This window comes from Lynx canadensis, chromosome D4 (genome assembly GCF_007474595.2).
Source record: "Lynx canadensis isolate LIC74 chromosome D4, mLynCan4.pri.v2, whole genome shotgun sequence".
In the NCBI taxonomy this organism is placed as follows: Eukaryota; Metazoa; Chordata; class Mammalia; order Carnivora; family Felidae; genus Lynx; species Lynx canadensis.
Genome location: NC_044315.2, coordinates 28,713,871 through 28,730,992, shown reverse-complemented (window position 1 = coordinate 28,730,992; position 17,122 = coordinate 28,713,871). Strand labels below are relative to the sequence as shown.

At 41.3% G+C, this 17,122-nt stretch overlaps 1 protein-coding gene across 9 annotated transcripts in view; it reads right to left on the bottom strand.

Annotated features, from left to right (window-relative positions):
* LOC115500058 (aminopeptidase O (putative)) overlaps window positions 1–17,122 on the bottom strand; it is a 346,654-nt gene that overhangs the window by 297,709 nt on the left and 31,823 nt on the right. For all 9 annotated transcript variants that reach the window (XR_003964365.1, XR_003964363.1, XR_003964362.1 and 6 more), the window contains exon 2: window positions 11,449–12,368. Coding sequence is in view for 4 of the 9 variants with exons in the window: in XM_030294374.2 (XP_030150234.1) it covers window positions 11,449–12,236 (788 nt within the window). In the remaining 5 variants the exon portion in view is untranslated. The remainder of the gene's footprint in view (window positions 1–11,448; window positions 12,369–17,122) is intronic.

Genomic DNA, 17,122 nt, shown 5'->3' with positions numbered 1-17,122 from the left:
CCTCTTCCCTGAAGAAACAGATTTCAGATGCTGTCATATCTGAAAAACACTGTAGAGGAAGAATCAGAAGGACTTAATGATCTGCTGAAGGAGAAGAAGGAAAGGAGCCACTCAGAGATAGCTGCTTCCAAGGTGGCCCCCAATAATCCTTGCCTCCTGGTATTCATACCCTTATGGAGTCCCCTCCCACACTGTAGCAGGGTTGGTCTGTGTGACCAATAGGATATGGCAGAAGAGATGTCATTTCTGAGATTAGAGAATTTAAAAATCTGTGACTTAAAAAAAATAATAAAATAAATAAATAAATAAAAATCTGTGACTTTCATTTTAGGGTCTCTCAGTGTCTCTCTCTCCCTCCCTTCCTCCTACCCCCCCCCCCCCCCGCCTGCCTCCCTCCCTATCACTTGCTCTGGAGGGCACCCAGCTGCCATGTCAAGACAGTACTCACACAGCCTCTGGAGGGGCCCATGTGCTAGAATATAGAGACCTCTGGTGTACAGTCAGGGAGGACCTGAGGTCTGTCAATAACCATGCAAATGAATTTGGAAGAGAATTGTCCAGCTGAGATGCCTGTGGCCCTGACAGATAGCTGACTGCAACCTTGTAAGAGATCCTGAGCCAGAACCACCCGATTAAGCTGCTCCTGGAACCTTAACCCTCAGAAACCCTGTGAGATAATAAATGTTTGTTCTTTTAAGCTGTTAAGTTTGGGGTAATTTGTTATGCAGCAATAGATGAGAGAATTTTCTCAGGTTTCTGGCTCAGGTGATAAGATGGATTGCAAAGCTATTAAGCAAGAAAGGAAACTCAAGATGACAAGCAAGGTCACAGGAAGGGACAAGGAAGAAGAATTCCTAATTAATTTGCCTGTACAGGGCTTTACACACTCTATGGCAGAGGACACTTGTATGGGCACAGAGATCATGATTTTCTAACCACAAACAGTACAGTGTTCAGCAATGGGACTGAGTGTTAGAAATCAGACCCATCTTAGAAAACTGAGGAATGATGGGTTTATGAACTAACTACTGATGCTGCTGGCAGATTTGAGTCTGGGTACCACCCACAAATCAGGGAGTGTGTGGGGAAGGAAATCCTTCCATTGGCTGGATTTTTTTTTTAATTTTTTTTTTAACGTTTATTTATTTTTGAGACAGAGAGAGACACAGCATGAACGGGGGAGGGGCAGAGAGAGAGGGAGACACAGAATCGGAAGCAGGCTCCAGGCTCTGAGCCATCAGCCCAGAGCCCGACGCGGGGCTCGAACTCGCGGACCGCGAGATCGTGACCTGAGCTGAAGTCAGACGCTCAACCGACTGAGCCACCCAGGCGCCCCCCATTGACTGGATTTTTAAAAAGCACTGTTATCACCATCCTTTCTTCTCCCATTCTCCATTATTTACCCTCTAAATGGTCTAGTTCTAGATACTTTATTCTAGAGTTCTGTCTTGACCTCCCTGGCATCTTCTTGAAGGCTCTTTCTGTCCTATAGTCACTGGGTTCCAGGACTCTCACATCAAGGAGATTAGTTACGCAGCCAGGCCCCCAGAAAGCTCTTGCCTCCCACCCCTCCCCCCCCCACTGTCCTCACAATCCTCTTCTGCAACCTTCTCTTTACATGGGGGCGGGGGCATCCTTGCTGCTAGAATCTATGTGTTTTAGGGGAGCCTGAGTGGCTCAGTCAGTTAGTTGAGCACCCAACTTCAGCTCAGGTCATGATCTCACAGTTTATGGGATCAAGCCCCGCATCAGGCTCTGCGCCAACAGCACAGAGCCTGCTTGGGATTCTGTGTCTCCCTCTCTCTCTGCCCCTTCCCTGCTCTCTCTCTCTCTCAAAAATAAACATTAAACATTTTTTTTCTTTAATCTATGTGTTTTCTATTTTCTGTAGAGGCCACTTTTAGGCAACAGGCTTCAGTAATGGAATGTAGAGGAAGGCAAAAGGGCCCACAGCAACCACCTGGCTCATCAGGTGACAAACCTCAGAATATCCACAGGCCCCAACTGACTTATGAGCTACTTACAACCAGGTGCAGGTACGAAAAAAGGGGAAAATTCCTTATGTCCCCATATGTCCTCACCTTCCCCCTTAAAAACAGCCCCAACCACAGCCTCGATGCAGACAGTCTGTCCTTTGCTGTCCTCCCTTGGGCTCCCTTGCAGTGTATTCAGTAAACTTCTATCTCCCTTGTTCTGCCTTTGGTGAATTCTTTCACTGCCCATGCTGCCTGCCCCCACCCTATCAGGACGCCCCACATTTGGGGACCCCCCCCCGCACCATCTGATTAGGAGAAACACCACACTTTCCCCTTGGTCTCCAGAGCAGTAACTCTGAAAGTGTAAAAGCCCCAGCCATAAATATAGCCACGTCTGATAGAAGACCTCATTGCTTTCTTATTGGAATGTTTTCGCCAATAGGAAAATAATCACCAAAGAGGGAGGTCCTAGGCAAAATTTCTTGAAATCGCAGATTATCTTCGTGCTCTCAGCCTCCTCCTTTCTTGGCCTTTTCTTCTTTCTCAGTTGCAGCCTCTCTCCTTCCTTCCCAACATGCCCAAACCAAGCACCAGGGACTTTATAAGCAATGGCGCTTTGAGCTTTTACAACCTGGTATCCTTATGCATGTCACATGCCCTAGTGCAAATATCTAATACAATTTAAAGTTATGTAACTATATTTTAACAGAGATGAAAACTTTAACCTCTGGATAAAACTCTAATGGTGGAATTTGGGGCATCCAACAAAAAGTGGAGAATGGGTGAATGTAGGGACTTCACTGAATCATGAAAATCTTACTCCCCACATAGTGATTCAAGAGTAAAGATGGCTCCCATCATGCACACCTACAAACAAGAACTACAGACAGCTGATTTCCTGTCCCCCACCCCTGGTGCCCCAAGAGGGGAGGGAAATCTATGTGCATTTATAAACATGCTCTGCAGCTATCTGGATGTGTAATCACAGAAATAAATGCAGCTGTGTTTATTCAACATGCACAGCCTTGCACCTCGGCCATGTTGCTAAAACGCTCACAGGACAGATGTGCAGGCGCCAGTCTCCAATGCTTAGAACTTCATTATTTCCAGACTGAAAATTTCCTTCTAGCACGCAAAGGAAAATTCTCCCACACCAGGGCTCATCCCACATGCCCTGGGATAGCCACCCAATGAAAGACTTCCTGGAGAGCTCAGTTAACTGCACAGGAGTTGTGGGAATGTGGAGGAAGACACTGAAAATCAGAAAAAGAACAGGGTAAGACAGCATGAGAGCGGCCCCATGACTTGCTGCCATTAAACAGCTTCTAAGTTGGGGGGTGCCTGGGTGGCTCAGTTGGTTGGGCATCTGACTTTGCTCAGGTCATGATCTCACAGTTCGTGGGTTCGAGCCCCACGTCAGGCTCTGTGCTGACAGCTTGGAGCCCAGAGCCTCCTTCAGATTCTGTGTCTCCCTCTCTCTGCCCCTCCCCCTGCTCGTTGTCTGTCACTCTCTGTCTCTCAAAAATACATAAACGTTAAAAAATAAAATAAATAAATAAATAAAAGAGAACTTCTAAGTGGAGGAAGAACTTGCCAGAATGGCTACTACTTCAGTTTGACACGTTTGTGTTCGTGGAGTGGTCAAACAAGGGTGAGACACACTATGCTGCTATGGGCTGAATGTGTCCCCTCAAATTCCTATGTTGAAATCCTAATGCCCAATGTGACTGATGGGATTATAAGGTGGGGCCTTTGGGAGGTGCTTAGGTCACATGAGGACAAGGATTGCATGAACGTGACTGATACCATTAGCCCCTAAGCCCCTTCCCCCATGCTAGAAATCAGCAGTCTGCAACCCAGGAGAGTGCCTTCATCAGAACCTGACCACACTGGCACCCTGATCTTGGACTCCCAGCCTCCAGAACAGTAGGAAATAAATTTGTGGCATCTTGTTATAGTAGCCCAATGGACCATGACCTATGCCTTCCAAGGTAAGAGGTCGGCAAACACTCCCATGCTTGCTCATTGTCTTAAGGAGCCACCTTACAGATAGAAGATAAACTTCTAGATAGAAGGAACACTTGAAGGGGATTGATTCAAACCACATATTTTCTTTTTCTTCAGGTGATGATTATATGATTTGTCTTTTTGCAGTCAGTGTGAAAAGGGGGTTATTCTTAGTTTAAATAACATTTCAAATTCCACCGCTTTCCATAAAATCACCTGTTTTCAGAGACTTGGTTCAGTGACTGGGGAGAGGGCTGCTTCAGGAGAAGCGGGCAGGAGGTGATGAGCTTGAAGCTGCCATGAGTGTAGCTTGTTGGGGTGTTTTCCCATAATGAGATACTGATCTGGTCACTGGAGGCTAGGGGGCTGCAGATGTTAACAGTGCCGGTGGGTCGGATTCTTTCATAAACTTGCCAGGGTGACAAAGTCATCAGGCCTCTTCCAGTTCATTACCATCTCTTCCCTTTCCAGCACCTGATCTTTTGTAAGACTCCATGTTCTCCTTAAACCCAAGTTATAGGCAAGCAACCCTCTTGCTTTCTTGTGCCACAAAAACCAAGAACCGAACTACTAAAATAGGAAATGTCAACTATGACTCACTCTCTCCCCTCAACTCTCCACACACACCTTCCTCATTATATTCTCCTTCATGGCATAATTACTGAAACCAGGATCCATCAGTCATACTGGACATGTGGCAGGTGCAAGGAGAATGCTACTTTGACTCAGATTTTGTGTACAAAATGAACTGGACTGAATGGAAGTGGCTTTGAGTCAGAAATTCACCACTTTTCAGCACAAGTGTTTTGGGTACAGAATAGGCAAGTTGTTTATAAAGGCAAAGACAGTATTTCTCATCTAGAAGTCTCATCTGGAGATCCTACAATGAAATCTCTTTTTAGCACATGAGAAAATTAAGCTCGGGGAAGTAAAATGCCTTATCTGAAGTCAAACAGCTAATGGGCAGCACGGCTCGGACAAGGGACAAGTCCTCAGGTCTCCTGGCTCTCACTTTCCAGCTTCTTTCCAACATACTATGCTCTTTGGTATAGGTCATTGTGATTTGTTATTTTCTACTGATGTTTGGTTATTCAGGGTTTTTCTGTTTGGTTGGTTAGTCATTTGGGTTACTTTTGTAAATTAAGACAGTCCATCCTTGCCTTTTCTCCTGGGATTCTAGGAAACAGAGATAGATCTAGAATGTCAGCAAGGGGAGAAAGAGGTTAGAGTAGAACGCTTGCAAACTTTTAAGTTTGGAACTATCACTTCCTCCTCTTACAATGGTATCACAGCATTATTGTGCATCCCTACCTCAGTCCTCATGAATTTTGTATTGGTTTCTTGAAGCAAGCAAGAAAAAAAAAGGATTAGCTGTAGAAATGTTCCTTTCAGACCTGAAATCTCTTCCAAAAGATCTGCTCAATTCTCTTAAATCTTTCCTTTATAGTGAGATATTAAACAATGAAACTACTTCAGTGGGGGAGGGGGAACATGTTTTAACATCTGGTTTTGCTATCAAACTAAAAATACTCCTGAAGTCTACATTTTCCTTGGTCCAATAGCTAAATAATAACATAATTGAAAAAAATTATTCTCTTTAGTATCTTGCCAACTTCATTCTGGTTTTGTCTAAAACAACATCATAGTGATGTAAGGAATTAAAAACTTTTAATATTACTTTAAATTATAGTGTATTTTCCTAATCAGTTTCCTTATCTTTAACGATGATCCAAGTAAGTGGGGCTTTAAAAATAAATTTCCTATATTTAACTGAATTTCAACTCCAACTCCTGTTCAGTGATGTCATCAGCTTAAACCCAGATTATCTACACCACTTGGCTGGTTCCACGACTATTATAATGATCCTAAGGGAAAAGAGAATGGGTTACCAGAGAGAATGCTTTGGTTTTAAATAACATTTTATTCAGTGGAAAAGAAAAGTAAATGGAAACGTACATAAACTTTGAATTAAAGATTTCCATTTCTTTTTTTTCCCTTAAATTTATTTATTTATTTTGAGAGAGACAGAGAGAGTGCAGTGGGGAAGGGGCAGAGAAAGAGGGAGAATCTCAAGCAGGCTCCACACTGTCAGCACTGAGCCCATGTAGAACTCGAACTCAAGAAATTGTGAGATCATGACCTGAGCTGAAATCCAGAGTCAGATGCTTAACCGACTGAGCCACCCAGGCACCTCTTCTTTATTTTTTTTAAGACTTTTTTTTTTTTTTTTTTTTTTGAGAGAGAGAGCATGCACGGGCTCCAGCAGGGGAGGGGCAGAGGTCCAGAGGGGAGGGGCAGAGAGAGAGAGAGAGAGAATGAATCTTAAGCGGACTCAGGCTTGATCTCATGGCCATGGGATCATGACCTGACCTGAAATCAAGAGTCTGACACTTAACCAACTGAGCCAGCCAGGCACCACCCTTAAACATTTTCATTTCTAAAAGTTTTTTTCTTAGGTACACTAGGGATCTAGAACCAAAAAGATATTAAGTCCCCTTCCTTCCCAGCTTAACAATAACTCCTTAACACATTCTTGACTCAGTCCCTGTTCTGAAATAGTTCTTCAAAATAGTTTTAGAGGGCACACACACTCACACTATACAACGTAAACAGGGTTTTCAAGAAGCATGTTGTATCGAATTGTTACATACGTGTTTGTTTCGGCAGCCCATTTTAAACGTCACCTGTAATGACTGAGGCAAGAAAGAGCATTTCAGTTCAAGATCTTCCATAATCCCACAATGGCTAAACCTAGGTAGGAAACTGTAGCTTTCACACTACCAGATATCTCACTTTATTTTTTTTAAATGTTTTTAAATGTTTATTCACTTTTGAGAGAGAGAGACAGAGACAGAGAGAGAGACAACGCATGAGCGGGGGAAGGGGAGAGAGATAGAGACACAGAATCTGAAGCAGGCTCCAGGCTCTGAGATGTCAGCAGAGAACCTGACGCAGGGCTCCAACTCATGAGTGGTGAGATCATGACCTGAGCGGAAGTCGGATACTTAATCGACCGAGCCACATAGGCACCCCCAGATATCTCACTTTAGAACTAGAATAATAATGGGGAAGAAGAAATTACTGAAAATTATTGGAAGAAATACTCTATTATAGCTTCAAATACATTTTCAGTTCCCCAGAAAACACCGTCACTTGATAAAAATCTCCCTTACAAAAAGGAGATTTTAAGGTATAAAGATGGTGACTGCTTTCCAAATTTGTAGTTTATTTTTTTAATAAACATTATTTTAGATCAGGTTTAGATTTATTTTTACAAGTGCAAAGATAATACATAGATTTCCCATTTACCCCGTACTCACTTTTATTAACATTTTCCGTTAGTATATTTGTCACAACTGATAAACCAATATTGATACATTATTAACCAAAGTCTGTATTTTATTCAGATTTCTTTGGTTCTCCCTAATATCCTTTTTCTGTTCCAGGATATACTATTTTTATCTTCTTCATGTCTCCTTAGGCTTCTCTGGACTGTGACAGTTTAAGACTTTCTTTTCTTTGTTTACGTTAGCCCTGAGAGTTTTGAGGAGTACAGGTTGGGTATTTTTTGAATGTCCCTCAACTGGGATTTATCTGATGTTTTTCTCTTGGTTCCATTGGGGTGATGGGTTTGGAGGGAGGACAATCACAAAGATGTCATTTCATCACATCATACCAAGGGTACACACTATCAACATGACTCATCACTACTGATGTTAATTTTGACCTCCTCACTGACAGGTCATGATTGTCAGGTTTTTCTAATGTAAAGTTACTCATTTTTCTCAGTCCATACTTGGTAAGGAGCCAGGAATTATGTTCCATCTCCTTGAGGATAGAGTATCTACATAATTTGGACAACTTCTATGCCTTAGATTTGTCTGTTCGCCTCCATTTGTTTATTCAAATGTTTATATCAATGTGAACTCATGAATATTTATTTTATACTTTAGGTCATCATCCATAACTATTTTACATTGTTGCCCAGCTTTGTTCATTAGGAGTTCTTTCAGATGGCTCCTTGGACCTTGGGCATATACTCGCAATTGCAGGCTACTACTGCTGCTGTTTGAGCACTTCCTTATTTTCTGGCACTACAAGGTGTCCAGGGCTCATCTTGTCTATTTCCTCCAGTCCTAGCCATTCCTCCAAGAAGCCCTGGTTTCCTTACTGGAGAATGGTAAAAACCAAGATCCAGGCACTGTGCTTTTAGACCCTCTTGGCTGACAAGCAAGGAAATTTATGCTTTCATGCTAACCCTTGGAAAACACCTACTTATAATTACAGTATTTCTACATACAACCATCTGTATCCCTCTTAAGCCAAACATAAGTTTACAGTGATGCCTCCAATTCTAATCTATCAGCACATAGATCATTCTAGGGTCCTCCCCTGGCTCTCTGTAACCTCCCACTTCAAAAGTAGGAAACCTGGTTCCCAGGTTTACATAATTGACTGAATTGCTCAATTCCAGTAGACATGTATAGTGGTCCTGGACTTGTTAACCTGTATCCCCATGGGAAATACCTTAATCAACTACAGCACAGTACTGAGGTGCACTGCCTTTTGCCTTTAGTTTTACAGACTCCCCTCATTTCCAAAGTGACAGGTCAGCACCTTCTCCCCCAACCCCCCCCAGCGAGGTTGTTTCATACATTTTTAATACAGTTAGATTGTTTGGTCACAATGTGCATTCCAGCCTGGGATCCTCTGATCTCCTAAATGATAATTATTTATATATTATCAAATTAAATAATTTAAGTTTTATTTTCAACATGGGGCAGGGGGAGGGTGACAAGGGGAGAAGGTACTGATGGAACTCAAAAGGGAAGGTATTAACAATTTAGAGATTTTCTTAAGTTTCTACTATCTGATTAAAAATAGAAATTTATTGAAAACTAATGTAATTATTTTTTAAACATATTGAAATCTTTGCACATAAAAATGGACATGGTAAAGATCAAAAGTAAGAAAGAAACATAGTTCCCTCTTATAATTGAAACATGGATTTTTCTAGAAGCTTTCAGTAACTTTATCCAATTTTCCTAATTGTAAAATGAGAATAAAACATTTCTTATCCAGGACTAAGAATTTATGGTAGGTATGCAGATAGTATTCTGCCACTCAAGGATAAAATGTTAGTTTTAATAAAAGCAGACTCTATGCCTTGGAGAAAATAAGCTCTACCCAATTATATTTTTCATACAATAGTAAAATTTTCTATTTTCATACAATCATATTCATAAAGCCTAGTAACCCTGATGATGATTAACTACTTATCACTGAGGAATTTTTTCTGTCTAGCAACCTGGGATCCTTAGGCATTTTAAAGTCCTTAAACTATCCAAACAGTTACCAATATACACCTAGATTTATTCTTAAGCATGTGGGAGAGTTTAAAAAGATTTAGTGGCCATAAATTACCCCAAAAAAAGACAAAAGGGAGAGGAAACATCTTTTGAGGATTTCTTTTTTAAAACAAAATTTATTATCCTCGTAAGGCTGCATAAATGCCATTTATTTACTAACGGATAATCACAAATTTCCAAGGATACAGTTTAAACTCCTGCTATGATCATGCATTTTATTGAATTATCAGAAGAGGAAATATTACAAGTAAATTTGCCAAGACAACCTTTGCAGGAACAAGATGTGCCCAAGCACCCCTTCAGTTCCTTTACAGAAAGCAGCATTTATCCATACGTAATTCACACCTGACATGGAACGTAATTCAAAAATCTAATCTCTTTCTGTGTAGTGAGCACTGAGAAGGAAGCCATGTGTGAGGCCATTAATGAATATTTCTTCCAATTCCTATTAATAGATTCTTCTTCCCCATTATTTTATTTCAAAAATGAAATATCTAGGAGTATTAAAAACCGATTTCCTAATCAAGTATTCAGAGACCATATGTTGTTAAATCTCGTTGAAAACCCTATCCTTAATAATTTCAAAAAATTTTAAAGATACAATTAGAACACCTGTTTCTTTGAGCCTGGGTGGCTCCGTCAGTTAAGCGTCCAGTTTTTGATTTCTCCTCAGGTCACGACCTCCCGGTTTGTGAGATGGAGCCCCACGTCAGGCTCTGTACTGACAGCACGGAGCCTGCTTGGGATTCTTTCTCTCCCTCTCTCCCTGACCCTCCCCTGCTGGCACTCTCCCTCTGTCTCAAAATAAATAAATAAACTTAAAAAAGAAAAAAAAAAAAAAGAAAGAACACTTGTTTCTTTCTCTCCTGGTTTCCCAAGAATATCCAATAAGTTATTCTATACATAAATCAGTATGCTTTTGTACTGGTGTAAGTTTGTACCAACCCTGCAATTTCCCAAAGACTGTCTCAGACTCCAACAGAAATAAGACAAGAACTGAACTCATTGTAAGTAGAGTGGGAGACCAGAGCAGAGAGGTAAGATTGGAGGCAAGGAATAGGATAATTAGAGCCCAAAATTAAAGTGATGCTTTAAAGAAAGCAAATCTAAAAGGTTTGAGGGGGAAGGGGGTTAGGGAAGAGATCTAAGCAATTTCCAGAGACGACCACTTCTGTCAAGGGAGTCTGATGCCATAAAAGAAGGCGCTCAAAACAAGATCATGGAGATCAGCATTCCTATCGATTTGCAGTACATTAGCACAAAGAAATAGGTAAAATAATGAGGAATCAAAAAAGTTTGATTTAAAAATTCTCAAATTCTAAAAACCTCGAACAATTGTGGGAGGAAGGGCAAGAAGAACAGAACAAGTGGCTGCCTAACCTAACGTGCCCTTGGAAATTGATGCTTCATCAATTCCTTCTCTCCACATGAAAAACCCAGAGGCTCCTGGTGTCAAATAGGAAGAATCAGCGCCAAAGGAGCAAGTGTGCAGTCTCAGCAGGACCACCACACCCCACAGAAACACACCATTCCAGTGTTGTGGGGGTTCATGCTATCTGACAACTGACAGTCTGGGAGGCACAGCTGCCAAGACACAGGTACAGTAAGAAAAGTCCCCAAGCGGAGCTGGCGTTATTTGGAACCACTTTAGCAGGCCTCACACCAACAAAACTTGGCGGCAGTTTGTTCCCTCAGGGGGAATCTGAAGGAACTTTGAGAAAGTATTTGCTCAGAGCCACATATCGCTTCCATCTACAGCACTCAAGTCGCCAGCAGAGATCCCAACAGAGAGGTAGGCTCGGGATTTAATCATTAGGCTTCCCTTTCAATCTCCTAACTCAGAAATACAGGGGCTTAATAAAGTAATCTTTTCATCCTGACTTAAGGGAAATAATCCCATTAAGAGTTGAGCATGCCTGGGAATTTACCTGCTTCACCGTGGGTCTAGGGATTTGAGGCTAGATGGGTAATGCCACAGAATAAAGAGGAGCATCTTTGCAGAGACTGTCCCCTGTCTGAGAGTGTCCCTGCAAAGGCTTCTCTCCCAGTGTGTGAGATGAATGGGCAGGGGGCTGTGGGGCACCCAGATAACCTACCTGCCACTCTGGTCTGAGGTCCAGGTAACTGATCGCCCCTGGGGTTTGGTGCTGTACCGTATCCTTATGGCGTGAGGAAAGTCAGTAGCTGTCTGAGCCCCTGTCTTCCTGATCTGCAAGCTCCAAGTGTCAGTGTCAAACAGGAGTTCCCCACAGCCAGGAGCCTGGCTGCAACGAGCATAATAGTCTAACTGCTCCCTCCAACGATCTGCAGGCAGAGTCACAAGTTCACACACAATCTGATTCCTGAGCTCCTCAGAAACAACTGTGAGCTTGGGAGACCTTGTCAATTTTTCAATACCTGGCACAGCAGCAACATCCACCTCCTCAACCTTTAACACAGATAAATCACAGCAGTCCAACACTAGCAAAAAATCCTCACTCCCATGATTCCCTGTGTCACAGCAGTACTTTGAGCTAGAAATCCCAGAAGCCTGTTCCCGGTTGTCATGGTTACCATCTTTACCAGAAGTATCTTTTTCACCTTTACTACAGATTGTAAAATCATTAGATCTTGTTTTAGAGGAGAAGGTCCTTGTATCTGTCACAGGACTATGGCAGGGTTCAGGCATCCTAAATCTGCAGGCTTCGTTTGACTCTGATCGGCAGGGTTCCTTGGTGGACCCACTCTGTTTCTTTCCAGACTCAAAGAAAAGCACTATGGTGCCCTCGATGATTTGACTTTCAAAGTCCACATCTAAATCCAGTACATAGTGCTTCACAAGTATGTGGCTGGTGTTGGCCATGAGAGGTAGGTCATCCCGGGAAGGGTCCAGCTTTGTGTCCATGGCGTTGGTTGTTGTTCGAGAGCTTTGTTAAAATCTCAGAAGGGGCTTCCTAGCTGCCTTAATCTTCCGGAATCATAAATGGCCGCTTACCAAAAAAACACCTGATGTCACAATTATGGCTCTTTCAGTCCCCTGGCAAAGAAGAAAAACACCATTAGACAAAATTCCAAACAAGACCCTAAATGTTCCTACAACCACTGCTTCACTTCAGCAAACTGACTCCCTCCTTAAATAATCCCCCAATGTGGTAGAAGCTCATGGCTAGAAGGCAGACTAATCTTTCTGACTGACATCAAAGAAGGCTGCATTATGGGTTTCTAAAAATATTTCAATTACCAATGGAATGAAAGGGGCCTCCACAAAGCCTGAAGATTCTTGCTCTTAACTAGAACAGTCCTTGTTCTGGGAAAGAGAAATTGTTATGCAAAAGCATAACTGAGCATCACTGCGCCTCTTGTTTTAAAAGATATTAAATGCATCATTTCTAATTTTGTGCATCAAAGATAAGTGATTGTTTCTCTACTGTGATTCTAAGTAACAAATGTGAACAAAGGCTAAATGGCCTCATACGTTTTATTCTTTGAGAGTAATAATTTAATACATAAAATGTAACTCCAGGGATTAATGTACTTTTCACATTAGGCCTGCTCTCATATCAGCACTTCCAGTAAATTACAGGAAAATGAGCCAATTTACCAGGAGTGCATTCTAAGTATTCCTTTGAGATTGTTCATGGAGATTTTTCAAATTTATAGTTAAATACTCAAGGTATATCATTACATCTTAATAGCTGAAAACCCATTAACATTCTGGATAATAGCCTTCTTGTGGCAAACAAAAAGGTCTTCTCATTTGAAAAAAAAATAGTATGCAAATACCTATAAAAGGAAAAAGAGAAATTAAAATGTAGAAACAGATGTTGTAATAAAATGCCCAAGTTCTTCATAAAAGTTCTGAATCAAAATGTATTCTTATTTTATAATAGCAATCCGGCTACAAGAAAAATTATTTGAAATTATTTCAGTCCCTGTTGTGTACCTAATTTCTTTCAGCGTATGCTGTTCTTTATTTTTTATTCTTTTACCAAAGATGAAAACGGGGGAAAGAAATAACAACTCTGACAGGGTAGATATATTTAAAATAATCTTTGTATTTCTACATATCAGGAGGTATTCTTGTATCAACTACAAAACAACATTGCTTGCTTGACTTTTCAAGTAAAACTGAACCCTCCCTTTTTATTCTGTTTAACTCCTCCTCACTTCCGCTCAGATTTTATCTGCCTGTCTACTAGACTCTTATTTCCTTCCTTTTAGAATCTCATTCCAAAAATCAAACCTATTGAATTTTCATTTTCTACCTCTCCACAGGCTACTTCCTCAGGAAAATCCTACCTACCCTAAGCAGGGAGGGGGGTGGAAAACCTGGCTTCCTGCATCCTTGTCCAATCTGGTTTCAAGCTATTTTCCCGGCACGGAGACCATACTCCCTTTGCATCCGTGTCCTCTAGCCAAAGGGCCTGCTCAACAGTCTGTCCCTAAATATGACCTGCTCTTTCGACTAGGCAGTGGCCATACCTGGAGTGTTCCCATAGCCACCTGCCAAATTCCATTCTGTCTCCACACCCAGTTCAAGTGCAATCACCTCCTGAAATCCTTCCTTACTCTCTATTCTCCCACTCTTCACCAAACTGTATGTGGCAATATACAGTTTGACTTTAAAAGTAATAGGAACTGAGAGAAATCAGGGATTCAAAGAATATTTTGAGATTACTTTATAAAGAAGTTGGCACTCGCCTGGGCTCTAGAAGAATCAATAGGCCAAAGGAGGAAGACAGTGTTTTCTTTTCTGCATGAAAGCAATTGAACTTGTCATGTAAAGAATAATTCATAGTCTAACCCTAATAGATCCTTTCATTTACTTGTAAAAATTAATATAATTTAAGAATAAAATGTATTCTATAGAGCAGTTGTCACCACTTTTGTCCCTGGTGGCCGATAATAAGGCAGCCTGAGAATCCCATCCATCCAAGCCTGTTAACATCACCTTGTCACCCTAACTGGAATCATTTGCTTCTCTTCCATGGATTCTTGAGTACACTCCCCATAGCTGCAGTTCTAAATCTTTTCTTCTTTTAACTTTCCAGTTCCATGCCTGCTGACTCATTCTCGGCTAATTATTTGGCCTCCCACTTTACTGAGATTATTTCAAATCTCTGAAACTCCTTCATGGCTCAAGTATCTGTAGTTCTTCACAACTATTGCCTTCTCCTTTTTGACTCAAAGAAAACAACAGTATCCCTTCTCCCCAAAGCTAATTCCTTTCCCCTTGAATCCTAGCTTCTGGGGTATGAAAGGGCCAAATGAATAGCACTCTTCTTGCCCACTCAAATTCTGAACACACTGAAATATAAGATGAGGATATGGCAGAGGGATACCAAAATATCACTATTATTACAGGTGGAGGTTAAACTGGAGAATATGGTTTAATGTGGAAGCCAAAGGTACCTGAAAACTCAATCCCAAAATTCAACAGATTTATCCCCAGGGTCACAGGAAACACTGGATCAGGTCAAAGCTCCCACAAAAGGTACCCTCTCCAGGTAAGAATTAGGGCCTGGAGAAGTAAGGAGAATAGCCCTCCAAGGTCAGGACTGCTGGCCCAAAAGCAAAAGGGAGGAACTCAAAGGAACAGAACATGCTCGATTTCTTCTTCCCGCTCCACCTCCTTTAAGAGGGAAGGAGTAAAGTGATCAAGAATTTTACAGTAATTAAGCACCCTTCACAAGACAGGAAATATCAGAAATAAGAAGCTTTCCCTCAAACTCTATCTCCTCCTACTAATTTGGAATCTTCTTACATTTGACAAAAAATGTTTTTCTCTTGCCAACATCTTCTTCCTCTCAGTGTTTCTATCCTATTCCCAATGTTTCAAACACTCCCAGGGGCTGCCATCTTCAAAAACAAACATTGCAATATACCCATATCAAAGCACTATGTTATACACCTTAACCTAATACAATGTTGTATGTCAATTACATCAATTAAACTGGAAAAAAATAAAAACAAACAAAAACATTCGACCCTGCTGCCTATGTTAAGTAAGTTTTTATTTCTTTGCATTCTGGAACTGACAGATTCCTTAGGGCTTAGTGCAACTGTCTAGTTCTACAAATCATGACAATGAGGCCCAGAGAGGTAAAGCAATGTGCCAAGGTCACTCATTTCTGATGCTTTTCTCCTTGCCAATTCTTTCCCTTGCAATTCTCATCCTCCAGCTCTTGTGGCCATTTTCTTTATGTTGTCCAAGTCATAAATCAAATGTCACCTCCTAAGACTGTCTTCTGTATTCCCATGCTCCCTTTCCTATCCTTCAAGTCATATGGACTAGACTCATTTCATACCGTAATAGCTTTGTGGGGAAAGGAGAATTTTTAGGCCAGCCCCAGAAGATTCAGAAGATCACGGTCACCTCTGCATGGTTTCCAACCTAAGCTGTGTACAATAGGTATGTAAGTCCATTAAACTCGCTGCTTATTACACCTAATTCCTCCTTGCCTTGGATTCTTAGATGACCTGAATCTCCTTTCTCGACAAGTTCACAACTCTCACTGATGTCAATCAGGGTCACAGACCCACATTTAGGGAAGAACTGAACTAACTGTGGTTGCAAATGCGAGTACGTGGCCACCTTGTAAGGCTTCTCTCAGCAAATAGTAACCATATTTCTAAGCAGTCTGTTGACTTCAGCACTTTTTGCTATTATTGTGCTCCAATTTAAAATGCCAGTTTGTCTCACTGAAGCATTTTTCCATTCTCTGTCACAAGCCATAACATATAAAATTCCCCCCTTTATCAAACCCAATGGTTAGTTTCCAGTGGCTAACCACTGCTGCCTCTAAAATAAGTGTACTGCGTGGTATGTATTTTAAACGCTTAAATGATTGTCTTAGCAACACCGTTAAAGGCTTCAAAAGGATTAACATACAGCAATATTTTTCTTGAGCAAGGTGGGAGGAGGGGGCAAAAGAGAGGATCAAATACTAAACAGTTATGGCACACTGAAGAAACTGCCCTGCCACTTTCACTCGCCAAACAGAAGTGCACACACCTACAAATGTGTAAAAGAGCCATTCCAGATACCTCTAAAGAAAATAATTTCACTCTCCTTTCAAGCTACAAAGCCACATGTGTGATTCTCATGACCCTTCCCTTATCCTGCCTCATTCTGCAGTTACCTCTACCCTTCCATGGTCTAAAAACAACTAGAGATTCCTGATTCATCTTTGTATGCATGGCCACGTTGAGTAGAACGTACACAGTAGGTTCTCAGCAAATATCTGTGGAATTGACATCTGAGGTCATTTATGACTTCTATGTCTAGCTATCTACAGAGCAGGGATTCTGGCTTGCATAGGTTCTAGGAGAAAGTTATGGCTTAAAAAACATCTTTCTCCAAATGGTTCCCACTTTTTCTTCTCATACCTGTCCCTCTTTATGCCACATCTCTTTCCTTGTAAGCAAGTCAAGGGAAAAGGAGAAATTTACCGTATACCACTGAGCACACTATGAGTGGTTACAAAATATTTCATTCTACAGACTACTTGTTCAGAGGAAGATAGCTTTCTGCTATTCCAAGTGTGTTCCTTCTGTAGAATACAGTGATTGCTCTTAATGACAGCCAGTTTACTTGCTGAAGTATACTGTTTCTGGGCACAGTTCCTCAGACACTCAAATGCATATAATCATAGGAACATAGCTTATTGCTGTGAAATTTGATAAAATAATTTCAGAATTAGAAGGAATCTTAGAAGCACAAATGTATTATTTTGTATTTAGAAATGTCACACTGACATATTACTCTGTAACTTATTTCTTTCACTCAGT